At 34.2% G+C, this 16,881-nt stretch overlaps 1 protein-coding gene across 1 annotated transcript in view; it reads right to left on the minus strand.

Annotated features, from left to right (window-relative positions):
* Positions 1–16,881, minus strand: part of PCLO (piccolo presynaptic cytomatrix protein) — a gene marked incomplete at its 5' end in the record, with an annotated part of 357,264 nt that overhangs the window by 35,130 nt on the left and 305,253 nt on the right. Inside the window, one exon of the mRNA XM_026868016.1 lies at positions 14,249–14,316. Within this exon, the coding sequence (XP_026723817.1) occupies positions 14,249–14,316 (68 nt within the window). The remainder of the gene's footprint in view (positions 1–14,248; positions 14,317–16,881) is intronic.

A 16,881-nucleotide genomic window follows, 5' to 3' on the forward strand; every position in this document is an offset into this window, starting at 1 on the left:
TCTTCAATGTATAATCTTTAGCCAGTGATAGAAAATTTTACTTGAAACAAATTAGCTTTGTTCACCAGGAAAACAGCAATATGTAGATTTGGAATTTGATTCAAAACAAGCAACCTGAATGCAGTTGATACTGCCAATAAAGAGGGGACTGATATCATATTGTACATGACGGTATCTGTGATTTCAGTGCAGTCTTTCTCTTACAATTTGACAAAGCAGACACCCAAAATGATGAGACATTTATGGGGAGGTTATGGCCTCTATATGTCTCCTCCTTCTTGATAAATCTGTATATGCACACCACCAATTAGATTCAACAAGCCAATGTCAAGAGGCTGAGAAATAAAGCACAGTGTACAGTGATATATTAGTTACTGGGTTTTGTCCAGAGAATGACAAAACTTGTTAGGAAGACTGACTTTATCTCACTCATATTGGTGCTTTTTTATTATCTGTTGGAAAGCAATATGCTTTCACATTATTTCTACTACTGAAGGTAAACTGAAAAAAAAAATCTATTTCTTGTGTTGTAGGTTTCTTGCAAATATCCCCACTAAAAACAGATTTTTAATCCTTATTTTATGTAATTCCAGAAAAGCATGTTCAAGTTATTTTCTGAAGGCAAGCTGAGATTCTTCAATGTCTCATTCTCTTTGTATAGTTTTGTAAATCTGGAGTAGCCCCTTTAGCCTATGGAACAGCACCAAGGTCAGGTGATAAGGAGAGGTGTAGAGTAGCTCCTAGGCTCTGCTTCCTCAACTCTGTTTCCCTTTTAATGTGAAAGCTCTTGTGCAGAAAGTGTTCATCAACAGGAAAAAAAAAAATAATTTTCTTCCATTTTTTACTAACTGTTCAGATTCCTTTCTACAAATTAAATAAATAATTTTCTACAAATTTATCATGGACTTAAAAACATTGTTACAATGTATAGTTGCTGAATTATAATATGATGTAGTATAATTTCACAAGAGTTTAAGTAATTTTGCTTGGTGGGAGTGCTTGAAAAAAAAGCACCGAGTACAAAGGAAGATACTCAGTGTAGTTATCATGTAGGCTTCATTTTTTAAATGTAGAAGATACTGTGAAAAGTGTGTCAGAGAATTTTATACTGCTTTAAAACATAAACAAAACACCAAATAGCCTTAAAACTAATATATAAACAATGAGTTAATGTGTCTTTGTTTGCTACTCTCTCAAATATCCAGAGACAAGAAGGAAAGCCTCCCTTTTCTCTCCTTTACTTGCCAAGAAAGAACGAACTGTTAAGAGACTAGTCAGAAGGGCATAGTTTATAAAAACACCTCTCAAATAATTGCATTCAGGTCAGTTCCTTCAAGAATATAAGATTGTTCCTTGACTATGAATATATTTCTAAAAAGCTAAACACTCAGCCAGGCACAGTCAAGGTGATCAGGTGGTTGGTGAGTATGTGTTATAAATATTAATGAGCAGAAGGAGGAAACAGTAAGAATCCATAGCATACTCGGCACGCATTGATGCAAGTTACGTATGGGGCTTTTTCTAGTAAATCACACAAACTGACTAATTATCGTAGGCAGTATGCTGCCAGACTTCTGGAAAATACGTCAACTTCTAGGTACTATATCAGTGTGAAACACGAAGGCAGATGTATGTATCAGATGTTTGACCCAGCTGATCTCCAGAAGCTTTGTGCATTTTTCCAAGGCATGGATATTCAGTCATGTTACATTATTATCACATAACAATCAGAAAGAAAAGCCAACATGGCAGACAAAAAAAAAAAATCTAAAGAAAGCTTATAAAATAAAGTATAACAAAAAGAAAGCATACCAAAGGGTGTTTCAGAAAAGTAAACCTATGTAATGGATGGCATTAACACACATGCAAACCTGGAGATCATTTGGTAGAAGTAATCTCATGTGATATTATAGAATCATCGAATGGTTTGGGTTGGAAGGGACCTTAAAGATCATTAGTTCCACCCCCCTGCCATGGGCAGGGACACCTTCCACTAGCCCAGGTTGCCCAAAGCCCCGTCCAACCTGGCCTTGAACACTGCCAGGGAGGGGGCAGCCACAGCTTCTTTGGGCAAACTGTGCCAGGGCCTCAGCACCCTCACAGTAGAGAATTTCTTCCTTATACTTAATCTGTTTCTACCCTCTTTCAGTTTAAAGCCATTTGTCCTATCACTACATTCCCTGATAAAGAGTCCATCACTGTCTTTCCTGTAGGCCCCCTTTCAGTACTGGAAGGTTGCTATAAGTTCTAAACTTTAGATATGCAAGCTAAAATAAATGCAATATTCATTATAATCTTTTGGTTCTTGACAGATAGTAGAAGATGACTGGCACTCCATGTAGCTGACACTTAAAGGAATCCTAAATATTGTCTGGGATGAAGGAGCAAATTAGGTTTATGCCTACATTCACATGGATCTTGGGTCATTTATGATGTGCTAGTGAAACTGAAGTATCTAGTCAGAAATGACAGATGTGATCACAAAATCTGCAGGATACCTATGACTTTTGTAGCAGCAGCTGGATTGAGGCAGAAAAATACTTTAGGGTATTTAAACCAGCAGGGTACACCTATGTTTACAGCCCCTGAATTCCACTGTAGATAAAGATATATAAGCTGCATCCTAGTATACACACAAAATACATCACTTTCTGCCACTAGATTTATCTAGTCTTGTGTCTATTTGGTTCCCTCCCAGTCACAGCCTAGTAATATCAAAATAAATAATACACAAAAGGGAACAGCAACATATAATAGCCTGAAGTAATTACAAATGCCTGCACAGGACAAACTGTTAGGAATTCTTTGAGAGAAATACACACTCTGAAGCTTGACCTTAACAGACAAAACATTATTCACATACTCTTGCAATGGATAACACGTTTCATTAAAGCTGCAAGCCTGCAAGACTAATATCATAGGATGAAACAATGAACATGGAGCATTATAAAAAGCATATTAATTTGAAAATAAACTGGGGACACAGCACAAGGTTCTAATTATAGATACGAACACAGACTCTCTACCATGAGAATCAGACACATCTAGGCAATTTCATCATAGGAAAGATTTATATTCATTCTAATGCACTGATTTTCAAAAAATTCAGTCTTGAAACACAATTTACAGTCCAGTAATTCTGAACAGTCTCACATGCTAACATAAATATCAGCTGAAGTTTAATTTAGGCTTGCCATGTGATCCCACATGGAAATGCTCTAGTCATAGTCATCTAAATAGCATTCCAAGACAACTGTTTGAACATCAGTCTAAAAATAGGGTTTATACTACAAGAATGTATGAGGGTAAATAAAAAACTTCTTTCTGAATCTCCAACATAAGAGTATAATTTCAAAGCAAGTTATAAATTAACAAAAGAAATGAAGAACAAATAATCTAAACCAGACACTTATAAAACAATACCAGATCCTTTTACATATTACAAACGTTAAGGAGCTACAAAGGACTGTTAAGTATAGAAACAGGTTATGACTTTTTTTTTTTTTTTTTCATTTTGAATACATTAAAAGTGGCACTCTAATATAAAACTGTTATAATTCGTAGGCAAACTTAGAAAAATCTCTTTATAGGAAGTATTTGATAAAATATGCTATGTTTTTGAGGGGAAGATCTTGGATGTTGGCTTCTTATTTCTCTCCTTGAGTATTAATTTCAACAAGGTTAGGCTAGAAGACATTTTAGTGTCAAGGGTAATCAAGCACTAGAGCAGTCTAATTAAGCTTTAATGTCTCTATCACCATAAGAATTTTTTGGTTCGAATTAGCAAAAGCCTTTTAGGAACAATATGGTGTTTTGAAGCAACAAGATCACCTCTTGAAATCCTCTCAAACTCATTCCTGCTACATAATAGGTCATACATGTTTGAGCACTGAACACTATTGGCTTTAAAACAGATCTATTATACTTTTTTTTTTTTTTTTTTTTTTTTCAAAATTCCAGGTCCTAACCACACTGCTATATAGAGGAGCTGAATTATCCAGGAAGATGATGTTGGAAAACCCTACTCAATACATCCTGGTTTCATTTTCAACACACAGGGGAATTTGTTTAGGATTTAGCAATTCATCTTCTATCGTATTAACACTTCAACCTGACTTTGCTGATTCTGAATGAGTACTCACCATGAAAAATGACTCTATTTCAAAGTTGTTGTATATTACTCACTAGGTGAAGCAGACCTTCAGATTTACACCAGAAAAGACTCAGGTCCAGTAATCATATATTCCAATATCTTCTTTACTCCATTTTTGGTGGGGGAATCCTCTCTGTTTGCTTTCCAGTGTTTAAAGTCCTCATTATTAACTGGTATTTGTACTAAATGTGCCACTTATTACTAAATCAGATTGCCTCCATAACCATATCCCTTTAAAGACAGAGATTAAAGAATTCTACCAAAACTATGTTTTTCCCCAGAAATGAAACTATGCAGCCTTGTCAGATTTTTTATGGAATTACTAGCACTCTGATTCCCAGCCCAAACACTCTGAACCCATTACATCTCCAAAAAGTCACCAGAAGAAATGTCCTGAAAGTCCCATGTACCTTTATGTTAGTGGAAATATATATGAGCTAGGCCAATAAAAGTGATTAAGAACGTTAGGCAAACAAATTATCTTTCTAGATGATTATTGAAGCATCATATCAGAGGGTGATATTTTGGCTTCAAGATGAAATACATGTGCTTTCAGGATTTTCTGTTTTTCTTTTTGCTTGTTTATCTTCTTAATATTTGTTAATTGTCTGCAGATCCCACAGGAAAAGCAAACTTTTGTAAAAAAATATATCAAGATTTTTAGAATTTTCTTGCCGCAGGATTTAATGGCTAATAGACATGCAGTCCCAGTTCATACAAGAATGGCACAAGCTGTTGGCCAGTTAATCATGGTCAGGCTTGCTGGTTTATTTACTTCTCTTTCAATAACACTTTATAATAATAATTCAGGAACAGGATGATTTGTAACTATGTAAAGCAATGTTGTTTGTGATGTGGATACAAGAACATAGAAGATTATCTTGTCTTTTTTTTCTGCTGTGTTTCTATCTTTGGCTGCAGTCTTTATTCTTATATTCTTTCTGCTTTTTTTTTTTTTTTTTTTTTTTTTTTTGGAAAACCAGCTGGATTATACTGGCAAATACCTCAGGAAGGCAGAACTAATTGCTCCAATTATTACTGAAGAGCCAGGTGGGCAAATTAGAGTACTGAGCCAATCAGAGATAGATAAATGTTTCCCAGAGTTTAGAGAGGAAGCTGATAATTCTTAGATTTACAATACTGCTGTTGTTTATCTTGAATCACTTCTTCAAATTAGTGTGGTATTTGGGTATTAGCAGTGTGGCTATTCCTAGTTTAAGGGACAATGTACAAAATGCTATCAATAGCTTTAAGAAAACAAGAGAGAGATAGGAAAAGAACTACTGTCAATGCATAAGCCTGATTCATTCCTTAAGGATCCCTTGTGACAGAAAGCATATCTGATCTTTTCAATTTCTTCAATTAAAATTTGTATTCCCAAAAATAAAGGAGGTGCAGCATGCGGGAATCAACATGTGACAGATTAGCTGCAAGTGCTTTCATTACTTATTTTTCATTCCCTTGTGTCCCTTTTTTCCTCCGTACTGAAACCTACTCGTGCAAGAAATCACCCTCTCTGGTATTTTCTGCTTTAAATTTTGTTGGTATTGATTCATCTTATGCTGTCAAGAGTACTAGGTGGTAGACCTTAGTAGAACTTGATGGCAGAAAGGAAGTTTGTGATTTTGTCTTAAAGACAGTTTAAACAATGTCAGGTTGAATTTTAGCCTTTTTATTTATAGAGATAATAGAGAAGTCTGGCAATACCTTATTTTTTCATTTAGATCTCTTCTGGGAAAAGGATTACATTTTACTCAGTAATATTTTATTTCACAAACTGGCCTCATCTACATGCAAATCAGAAGGGCAATAAGACTATAAAAGCAGATATTACAACTGTTAAAAATGGATTTTAAAACAGAGATCACCAGGCTGATATTGCTCTTTAGGTAAGACACTGAGAGTGTGCAGTAATTTCTTTTGATATGTAGAAATGAACTTAAAACCAAAAAATGCAATTCAACCACTGTTCAAGTCAGTGCTGGTAACATTTCAGATTGGCTGAATTTCTCTTTAAATCCATGGATCAATACCCATTACAATCAAGTCAGCAGTCTCATAATTAGTCAGTACAAGATTCTATTGATCCAAGGAAAATACTTGAAAGTCCAGACTGCTTTTTCAGGTTCTCTTACATTTTAGTATACGTTAGGATTAAAGGGTCAATACTCCTGAGATATTTGAGCTACTGGGAGGGCAGAAAACAACAAAGGTAATATCTGACATTTGTGCAAGATCAAAATAGATGGTGCTCTCTGTGGTTTTGAGATAGCAGTATAAAAAGGCCTTGAAAAGAATTGGATTGAGCCTTGGTGCAGAAACATGGAACTATTCCAGAATAATATAAATTCTCTTCTGTTGTGAAAGTGTGAAGGTTCTGACTTGATCATTTATTGCTAATCTATGTACTGAGAGTGTGTTATGAGTCAGGGATCATGTTGTAAGAGATAGGAAATTTATTTCTGAAAGATAAAGTTCAGTTTAACTTAATGAAAAACCCCACAAGTTAGTGTATGATTTGTAGGTTAATTGAAGACAACTCTTGCTAGTACCCTTGGGCATGTGGATTCACAATTCCTCTGTCTATTCAGTCTCTTGCTGACAGAAATATAGAAGTGAGAAGTTGTATGATATACAATCCTACCTTCAATTTTCCTTGGAAATAGTAGTTCTCAGACTCTTACAACCCGATACTATACATGTGACATTCTGATGTTGCTTCAGTAATTGAAGCTCAATACAAAGGTAAGAAACTGAAAAGTGGAATTCTCCTGCCACGGAGTCAGTGACTGTATCTGTTCAAAACAAAACACTGGGTGAAGTAACTAAGATGTGTTTGCCTGGAGCTCATAGTCAAAGGTACAGCAGAAACTGCTGTTGAAGGATAAAAATGTTTCTACTTCTATAACTGCAAAACACCTTTACTCAAATGTGCAACTGTTCCCAGAATACCACTCACACAGTACAGGAGCATTTGTAGTTTGTGAGTTGAACCCTTCAATAAACATTGTCACCTCTTTCATATCATAGAATCATAGAATGATATGGATTGAAAGAGACCTTAAAGATCATCTAGTTCCATCCCCCCTGCCATGGACAGGGATACTTTTCACTAGATCAGGCAGCTCAACGCCCCGTCCAACCTGGCCTTGAACACTGCCAGGGATGAGGCATCCTCAACTTCTCTGGGAAACCTGTTCCAGTGTCTCACCCCCCTTATTGTAAAATATTTTTTCTTTATGTCCAGTCTAAATCTACTGTCTGTCAGTTTAAAACCACTACCCTCTATCCTGTCACTACAGGTCCTGTAAAACCCCTGTTCTTTCTATTAGCCCCCTTTAAGTATTGAAAGGCTACAATAAGATCTCCCCAGAGACTTCTACAGGCTGTACAACCCCAACTCTCTCAGCCCTTCACAGGAGAGGTGTGTTTTTGTGGCCCTCCTCTAGACCCACCAGAGCAGGTCCATATCCTTCTTAAGTTGGGGGCCCCAGAGCTGGACATACTGCTCCAGGTGGTCTCAAGAGAATGAAGTAGAGGGGAAGAATCACCTCCCTTGATCTGCTGGCCACACTTCTCTTGATGCATCCAAGGATATGATTCGATTTCTGGGCTGCAAATGCATATTGATGACTCATGTCTAATTTCCCAACTAACAGTATCCCCAAGTCCTTCTCTGCAGGGCTTCTCTCAATTAAGTTATCACACATCTTTAAGTATTGGTAACAAATATGAGCTCTGTCTAAATTTCCTCCCACTTTACTCATTTTGCATGTTGTATTTTATTTCATTCTATAGTTGAGCCTTCTGGAAGAATTAATCTACTATAATTTTTCTGGTGACTGATGGAGAAATGCAGCAATGACAGTTGGCTTAACCATTAGAAATAAATTGTTAGATGTTAGTAGAGAATTTCCTACATACCAAAGTTAAGGGTTTATTTATAATACCTAGAGTATTTAGACTCATCATATAGTCCATGAGGAGGTTTAGATATCTGCAGAGGCAAATTGTAGTACATTAAGTAGGTGCTGATATGCTTTGTAACACTGGCCTAAAGTGGTGGTGTACCAGTCCCCACAGACAGTGATGATGTAGTCCCAAAATGCAGTGCTGCTGCTCTCTGGAGGCACACCAGAAACCATTTTCTGCCAGTAACTGGCTGCTATGAGGATGATAACTGGTGTTTGTTTTACAGCAAAGTTGACATTTGTCCTGTAGCTCCTGGTATCCAAGGGCTGCTGAGGTGGCAGTGGGGCACCTTTGCCTCTCTCCTGAGATGCAGATCCTCCAGCATGAGCTTCTCAGGACTTCCCCAAAATGGGAATTCAACTTATTTTGGCATCAAACCACCAGAAAATCTGCTTCCTTCCATCAATTAAGGAAAATCTGTCTTGTCCAAAACCGAAAGATTCATCTTAGTCTCTCTATCACATTTTTAAAAAATATTCATTCCTAAAATTACAGTGTTTCTCCATCAAATAACAAAGAACTTATTCCAAACATTTAAAACAAGTGACTGGATGTTTTATCATCTGGTTTCCCTTATGCACCTTCGTGGGGGAAGCTTCTAGAAATGTTGCAATGTTTACTTCCTTTCTGGTGTGGTTTTTTTTTTTTTTTTGTTTTTTGTTTTTTGTTTTTTGTTTTCTTTTTAGAACAATTAAAGAGAAAAATGCTTGTGAGGTAAAAATGGTTAAATATGTCTTTCTGTTATTCATATTAGATGACATAAGATGAGATGTTTCACAGAAGCTACCTTCTAACAGATCGAAAAATTAGACTGATTATGAAAGAAGTAAAGTCTTAGATGATCTCAAAGTTACATAAATCTAATATTTAACCTGATCTCTATCCTACACTATTCCCAGTCTCAGTGTTTTACTCAAAGTCACCACTGATTGTGCAAGGGCAATATAATGCACCTCAATTTTAATCCAGCAAGAAGTTAAATTTTAATTATAACCTCCATGAATATTAAGTATCATATTTTAATATGACCTTACGGTCCTCTTTTTTTTTTTTTTTTTTTTTTTTTTTTTTTTTTTTTTTTTTAATGATGCACATAATTGCAATAAAAGTTTCTCATTTGCAGTAAAACCCATATTTTCAGCCTGGTTAACCAAGACATCAAAGTACATATTTGTGCACAGACAAAAGCATTTGCAAATTTCAGCAACTATCATGATTAGCCCTTAATAATTTCCTTCATCTGTCTTTTTTCTCCTCTTACTTACAACTTTCTGGTTGTAAGTCCAAAACTAAGACCATTTCTCTCTGAACATCCTCATAAGGACTAATATTATAGTTCTGATATTTCAACCATTAGCGTTAAAAAAATTAAAACGCTGAATTTTTCAAGTGTAGAGATGCAGCAAGTTGATTTAAGCAACATCTCAAGCCTTTAGTCTGTTCTCAGTCATACCACAGTAAATCCTCCACCTTAAACAGAGTAACTCAAGACTAACTAAACAGCATGTAAAAGGAGAATACATTTTTTTTTTCTGAATTTTAATTAATGTTTAGTTGTGCCTGTGCTATCAGTTTGTTTCATGCCTTATTTTACTCAAGAGAGCTAATCCACATAGTACTCCTGGGTATCCCTTCAAGAGAAAGCATGATAAAGTTTGCAAGATAATTTGCTCCAAGGTGTATTCCATCCAGACTATTCAGAAAGCTATAAAGGAAAATTCACAGGTCAAATGATTGCCAGTCACTTACTTGCAGAGGTTAATGCATGTTTCCTCCAAAATGTTAATAGAATGACCTCCTAGCTGTTTTAAGGTTTATGAGTTATTTCAACCATTTTTCTTATAAATAAAGATTAGACTGTCTTAATTAATGAAATATAAAGTTTAGTGATGAAACTGTTAAAACTGAATTTCTTGGTTTATAATCCAGGCTGATGAACCATAAAGCTCAAAAGCTGAGAAAACAAATGGGTGTTTTTTAGCTTAGACTACTCTGAACAGATGAAAACAAAACCACAGTAGTGTAAAATTTGTGTGTTAAAGCATGATGTTATCACAGAACTTGTTTTTGCTTGATTTGTGTTTTGTTTGTTTTGTTTTTTATTCTGTAACTCAGGCAAATACATAGCACAGAGAAAAGGAAAACCCTGGAAGAGTTCACTGAAGGTTATGTAAATGAGTGTATATCACTAGTGTATCATCTTGCAGAAGTTCAGTAAGTATGTGTGCATCATCAGATTTTGAAATTGTACAAATCTATTCCTTCTGCTATAGTGTGGAAATACACCTACAGAGAATTTACTAGAATATTCTGCAATTTTCTTCCCAGGTTCAGTCATTTATACAGGGAGAGAATTTCTTGCTCACAGGACATCATTTTACTATATTCAAAGGATGTTGCTCAAAGGACCACTGGAAATGTCAGAAGGTGAGCCTCTGAGCCATGGCAGAACTCTGTAGAGAAATTTTTGGACTTCAGAACATGGACTAGACAGGATTTTTTTTCAAAAAATGTTAAAAAAAACCCACTCTCTTGAAAGATGTGGGTGGGGAGCCACTCTGTTCCTATACAAAGTTTACAATTTTCTGACTGAAAATATTAACAATGACACCAAGCACAGAGGATGACAGAAACACTGTCGTACTCACTCCAAAAAATACTGAATGAGTGAAGCAAGCCCATGCTTACCTACATGTTCATCTTTCCTAAAAAAAGTCTTTGAGATGAACCTCAATCTGTAATCTTAGAAGAATGATATTTTTCATGTGTATATCATCTTCAAAATTATAAGATCCAAAATTTCCTTATAGTGAAATATTTCAATTAAAATTTTATATATATATATATATATACACACCTACTAAAAATAGTGGCATCTTGGGGTTACCTCATAAATTCAGACTTTTAAAATATATGACAATAATTTTCCCCATATATCTTCTTAATTGGATAAATTGTTAATAGGTGGAAAATGCCATCTGGCATCTATTGGCTGATCAGTTTCATAGGGCAAATAGACCAATCATGATCTACGACTGAATCAAGATATTAATCATGTGCTTTTAATTGTTAGTTTCAATCCTTACACGGAACGCAATTAAGTTTTTTGTCCGTAATGTCTGTAATATTCCATAGCATGTAATAAATCTTTAAACAAAAGATACTGCACTTTCTGAAACGAATAGAGAAATTGGTTTGCATAACTCAATGAAGATCACAATATGTATCATAAGGTTTACTAAAGTTTAAGAAGATGAAGTATTTTATCTGCTCAGGTCAGAATGTCCAGTGTAAGACAGCATGCAGCAATGCATATCATAAAAATGACTGTAACACAGTGTCCAAGAACAAAACTCTGAATTACTTTATATTATTATTATGAAAATACAGAATATGACAAGATGATCTGTTAAGAGAAACAAAGATTATCATAGCAATACTCCCAGTTATTTATATTGATCATTTGGTTGTGTCAGCAAAGTAAATAGTACTGTTTTCCAATATTTACTTATAAGTTAACTGATACACCCTAATAGCACAAAAACTATTCCCAACAAAACATTAGTGCATTTCTCAAGTGGGTAAACAATTACAAAAGGAAGGTATTTTTCCCTGGTGATTCCACTTATGTACATCCCTAAATTATGGTGTCATACCCTGTGAGCTGAATCTGAACCCTGCTGCTACAGTTTTGATTCAGCTGCCTAGAAACCAGTTTTCATTGTCATTTTAGAGTCCTAGGTTGCTTTGCCTCCAGCTACTGGTCTTAAAGACCTTGTTTCTGAAAGTCCCCTGTTATATTTGCCAGGCCTGTGTGAATGACTTGGATGACCAAAACATTTCAAGTAGCAGTAGATCCGCATCTTTAAGCAATTGAATTTATTCCACACAGTTTTAAAGAGAGTAATCCACAGGCTACTTTTCACAGAAGTTATCCATTAAGAATATTCGAAAATGTAAAAATAGTATTAGTATGAAAAGATTTTAAGTATAGCACTAAATCCTCATTTGCAAATGAGAATACAGATGTCAGCTATGGGAGCTCTCTACAAATTCATGAAAAATGGGAATGAATATTTGCTTCCAGTTAATTGCAGAGCTCATCTGGTTCACAACACAAATAAGTGAACTACAGAAAAGATATAATTTGATCTTTAAGACTTTAAGATTTTCATTCACTTTTGTTCATCTATGAAAAGAATACCACAATAATTCCATAATACCAAAGTAATTTTCAGTTAAACTTCAGTTCCTCTAAATTCTGAACTAATTCACTGAAAGATAATTATATTTACATGCTGAAACTGAAATGCTCTTGAATTGTTTTCCAGCTTTTAGTTTAATTTATCATTTGAGATTGATCCGTCCCATTTTAGCCAGCCAGAAATCAGACACTAAAATCTAGGCTGTCTGCTCCATCTTCTCTCAACAGAGAGAAACCAACACTTAGTAAGAATCACTCATTTTATCAGACTTTAAGTTATAACTTTTAAAGTTCTCAAGTTAGGAGAGGTGAATTGCATCATAAATGAAAATGAGGGAATTGCAGCTATTGAGTTATTTGCAGATTTTGAAGATGAGCAGAAAAATTACTTTCAGTGGAGAAGTAATTTTAGTGATGAAATTCTATATACACATCTTTTAGAATGTTTTAAAAGCTTGGGGTTTTGGTTGGGTTTGTTGGTTTGGGCTTGAGTTTTTTTTAATGACACAAACATAAAATTAAATAATTTTGTATTTTTAGGTTCTGAAATTTATCATCCAAGACCTTACTTTAGGGACAATTTATGATGAACAAAATGATGAAAAGCTATTTGTTTACAATTATCGTTCTGTATAAAACACATCATGACAAAGTAAAAATGGAAAATTCCCGATTTCCCATTTTCATCCCACCATTTCTTTTAAAAACTAGTTTGTTTTTTCAAATACTTAAAAATACCATTGAGCAAATTAAAGTTTGATTAGCAGGTGAAATTGGATTTTTTGTATGATTAATACAAAGTATTGAAAGATGTAGTAGAATGTATATACACAGTTAAGGATTCTTGCTTTTGAAATAATGGTTTTATATTTCTACCTTCAAATTCTAATTTGATTTCTTCAAATCTGCGGAACATGAGACCCCTTTTACCTCAAATATAGCAACAGCAATTATTTCCCCATGTATACAGATTGCAGAAACCTGAAAAATGTTGATTTTTTAGAACTGAACTTAACATGAAGTTAACTTCAATTGTATATATATAAATTTCAGTTTACGAATTAATACCTCAAAACTGCATTGGAATGCATTTAAATGTTAAAACTATTATTTTAATAATAAAATGAAGATAATGACAAATGAGTTTTATATTTGAGGTCAACAGAAGCATACACTTGAATGAACATACCTTATATGCAAAGGGAAATGGAATTTTCCTAACATGTTCATCAGTACAAAACACTCTCTTAGTTTTCATGCAGTTGTCCATTATTACACATGAAAGAGATAATCACATTGCTCATGAAACTTTGAAGGCCATTCTGTTGTGCTGTTTCCAGTTCCAGCATTACAATATCTCCTCCTTTGTCAGCACCACATTCATACCGAAAATATTCATTCAAGATTTCCCAAACAGATGAGTTTCACTATATTCTAAGTTCAGCAGTCAATCCTGATGTTCAGGAAGAATTTTATTTAAACTTAATGTTTTATGTAGACACTGAGCTTAATAATTTCTTTATGAAGTAAATATTCTCAAATGTTATAAAAATAGAGCCTGACAGTCACTGGATTTTTTCTTCTAATTTAATGAGTATTGAGTCAGCTCCATACTTCATATTTTTTTATTTCAGTACTATAAAAAGCAACGAACATTGAAAGATGGATATTATTCATTGCAATCTAACTATTTAATTACTTTAAATAAACAGGTAAGACACTGTTCTCATTTAAACTGAAGACTCATTACATTGGTGATATGTGTAAAGGGCCCTTAGAGTAAATGAATGTCAGGATCTTAAGATACAATACAAAGAGAGCAAAGACTAATCTTTCATAGCAGAACAAGTAAAAGAAATAAACATATCCATTCTATAAACACGGGATACCACTGTAGTGTTGTTTGTATTTCTTTTTACCTTCTGCATCGGTTAATCCTACTCCGGACTGCTTTACTGGTTCTTGTCCATTCTGGGTCATCTTCCCTCTGTTAAAAGACATGGTGATAGTTGTCAAGAAGACCATAAAGAGATGAGAGCTAAGAAAATGATACACCCAAGCCAATGAGGCTTGGTTCTGTACAAAAAACCCAAACATCACAGGTATTCTAAAATCTAAGAGTGTGTGTGTGTGTGTATATATATATATATATTTAAATTCAAGAAAATAATATGGACAATAGTTTTTTTCTACTGCCATTTGAACAAATTACTTCAGAATATTTATTTTTTTTTTCTCTTTTGCTAAGCCTGTACATTCTTATAGATACTGTCTGTTACCTACTCCCCCCATCAGCCTGGGATTTCGCAACCAGTCTACATAGCTCCTCTCCTCCCTTTATCCTGTTATAGTAAACAGTGAAACACATAATAAGGAGTCACAAAATTGGTATTTGGTCTACAAAACATTACTTCAAAGGTAAGGCACGATTGTGGTCTTTATCTTCTTTTAATGATTGATTTTACATTACAGTTTAACATAAGAAACAATTCAGTTCTGAGTCTTACATTAATCTTGAGGTGAGTGGAATAAATCATGCTCTGGAGGTCCCTCTCTTTTTCCACGGAATGTAAAAAGAACCTGGATTACAATCTAGATGTTTATTTTTAGGCAATATAAGTTAGGTAAAATATAAGCTATCTTTAAACATACTTGTTGCAAGCTGTAAGGCATGGATATAATCACTCTCAAAAATATGACAGCTACTATGAGATATTTATGTTTCTATTTGTTTTTCTCCCTTAAGACTCTGAAATGCTGTGAAAGAGAATATAAAACATTATCTTCATGTGCATGTGATTCCTCTGGGGTCAAAGGGTCAGTGCTGTTTTTTGCTACCAATGAGTCAGTTTCATGTTTCACAGCAGCAATAGAAGCTGTCCAAATTCACAAACAATTAAAAATTTAATAAAAAACGACAGGATTTAAAGTGATTTTAGATTCAGTTTTAACTGAAAATTATTATTTTCTTCTTCTGTGAACTAATGCTTCATAAAACATGTTACAATTATAATACAAGAATTACTTTTCCCTAGGATTTGATTCCTTACACATTGTTCAGTTGTTTTTCACCTTTGCATTCAAAATTAATGTAATTCTATACACATTATACTGGTATAGATGCTTACATAATACAAAGGCATACAGAATCTGGTCTTTGTCAGAGATGATAACGAGTAACCTTCATGGGTATTACAACTGGATAATAAGAGTCTTTTAAAAAAATATATCCCAAAGAGAAAAACTTCACAAGGTTTATTCAGCTGTGTATAGCTGTATATAATGATTAATTTCTCTTGAAATTATAACAATATTTAATATTGGCAAGTATTCTAATTAGTTACCTCATCAAACAATTCCCACGGTGTCACTATTTAATTATTTTATTTCACTTCATTACTAAACATTGCTATGGTTAAAAGCATTTGGACTAGGGTAAAGAGTTTAAAACTCAGCCTATCCAACATTTTTTTTTTGCTGAGAGACTGGAAACTTAATCTAAACAGGGAGTTTATAACCAATTTTTTTTTTTTTTTTATGCCAAGACACTTGAAATTTATTAGCCTACCTAACACTTCACATCCAAATTGTGAACTCTGGTCTTATGGATACATTGAATTAGTATACAAGGCAAGTCCCTGAAGTCATTATCAAGCACATGCTGACTAGAATTTCAATCATATATATATTCAGGTTATATAAGAATTTTTATCCAGAATTCAAAATGGAAATATTTATCTCTTCTCCCCAGGACTAATCCCAAAGGTCTCTGATGGTAAACAGTAATTTTGTCATTAATTTTTATTACTTCGCTATGTAAATCCCTTGAGACTAATACGAAGAAGAAAGCATTTATTTTCTGTACAAATGTCCTGTGTAAGTTTAAAGGTGTCTGCCTAATAACAGCATATAATCAGTTAGTTTTAAAAATGCCATAATAATTAAAAAAAGATAGTCTAGCCCTTAACAGAAAATAAGAGGGCTGGAAATATTTTATTCAATTAAATAAAAGTCAAATTACTGTAAGAGAAAAGCTGAAGCCGTGGAGACTTCTTCCTGCTTTCCAGTAGAAGTGGGGCTGATTTCAGGCTTAACAGACTGGTGAATGTGTCAGCTAAATATCAAGGAACTTGTACGTACTGTCACATGGATAGACAATACACAGTGATACTATTTGTACTCAATTTTTGCATATCTGCACTAAAATCTTTTACGGAGCTCCATCTTGTGTTTCTGTGCACAAAAGTTTTATGCATCTTTGCTTTTCTCATTAGGAATGATGGCAAAATAATTTTCTGTTGAGACTGTCAAATTCAATTAAAGATTGTCTTTTGCCACTGGGAAGTGTAACTCATTTTAACCTAGAACAACATGAGTGAAAAGTTCAATGGACATTAAACAAGTGGTACCCCAGAAGCTGAGCTCACATTACCCTCCTAGATTCTGGAGACTGAAATATTAGATTTGTGTCTATTTTCCTTTTAGCTACTAATAAGTTGTAGATAAATGCCATCAAACTTCATTTTAGAAAATGAATACTTCAAAATGTCAC

Source organism: Athene cunicularia (genome assembly GCF_003259725.1).
Source record: "Athene cunicularia isolate RWA chromosome 1 unlocalized genomic scaffold, athCun1 chr1_part2, whole genome shotgun sequence".
Taxonomy (NCBI): Eukaryota; Metazoa; Chordata; class Aves; order Strigiformes; family Strigidae; genus Athene; species Athene cunicularia.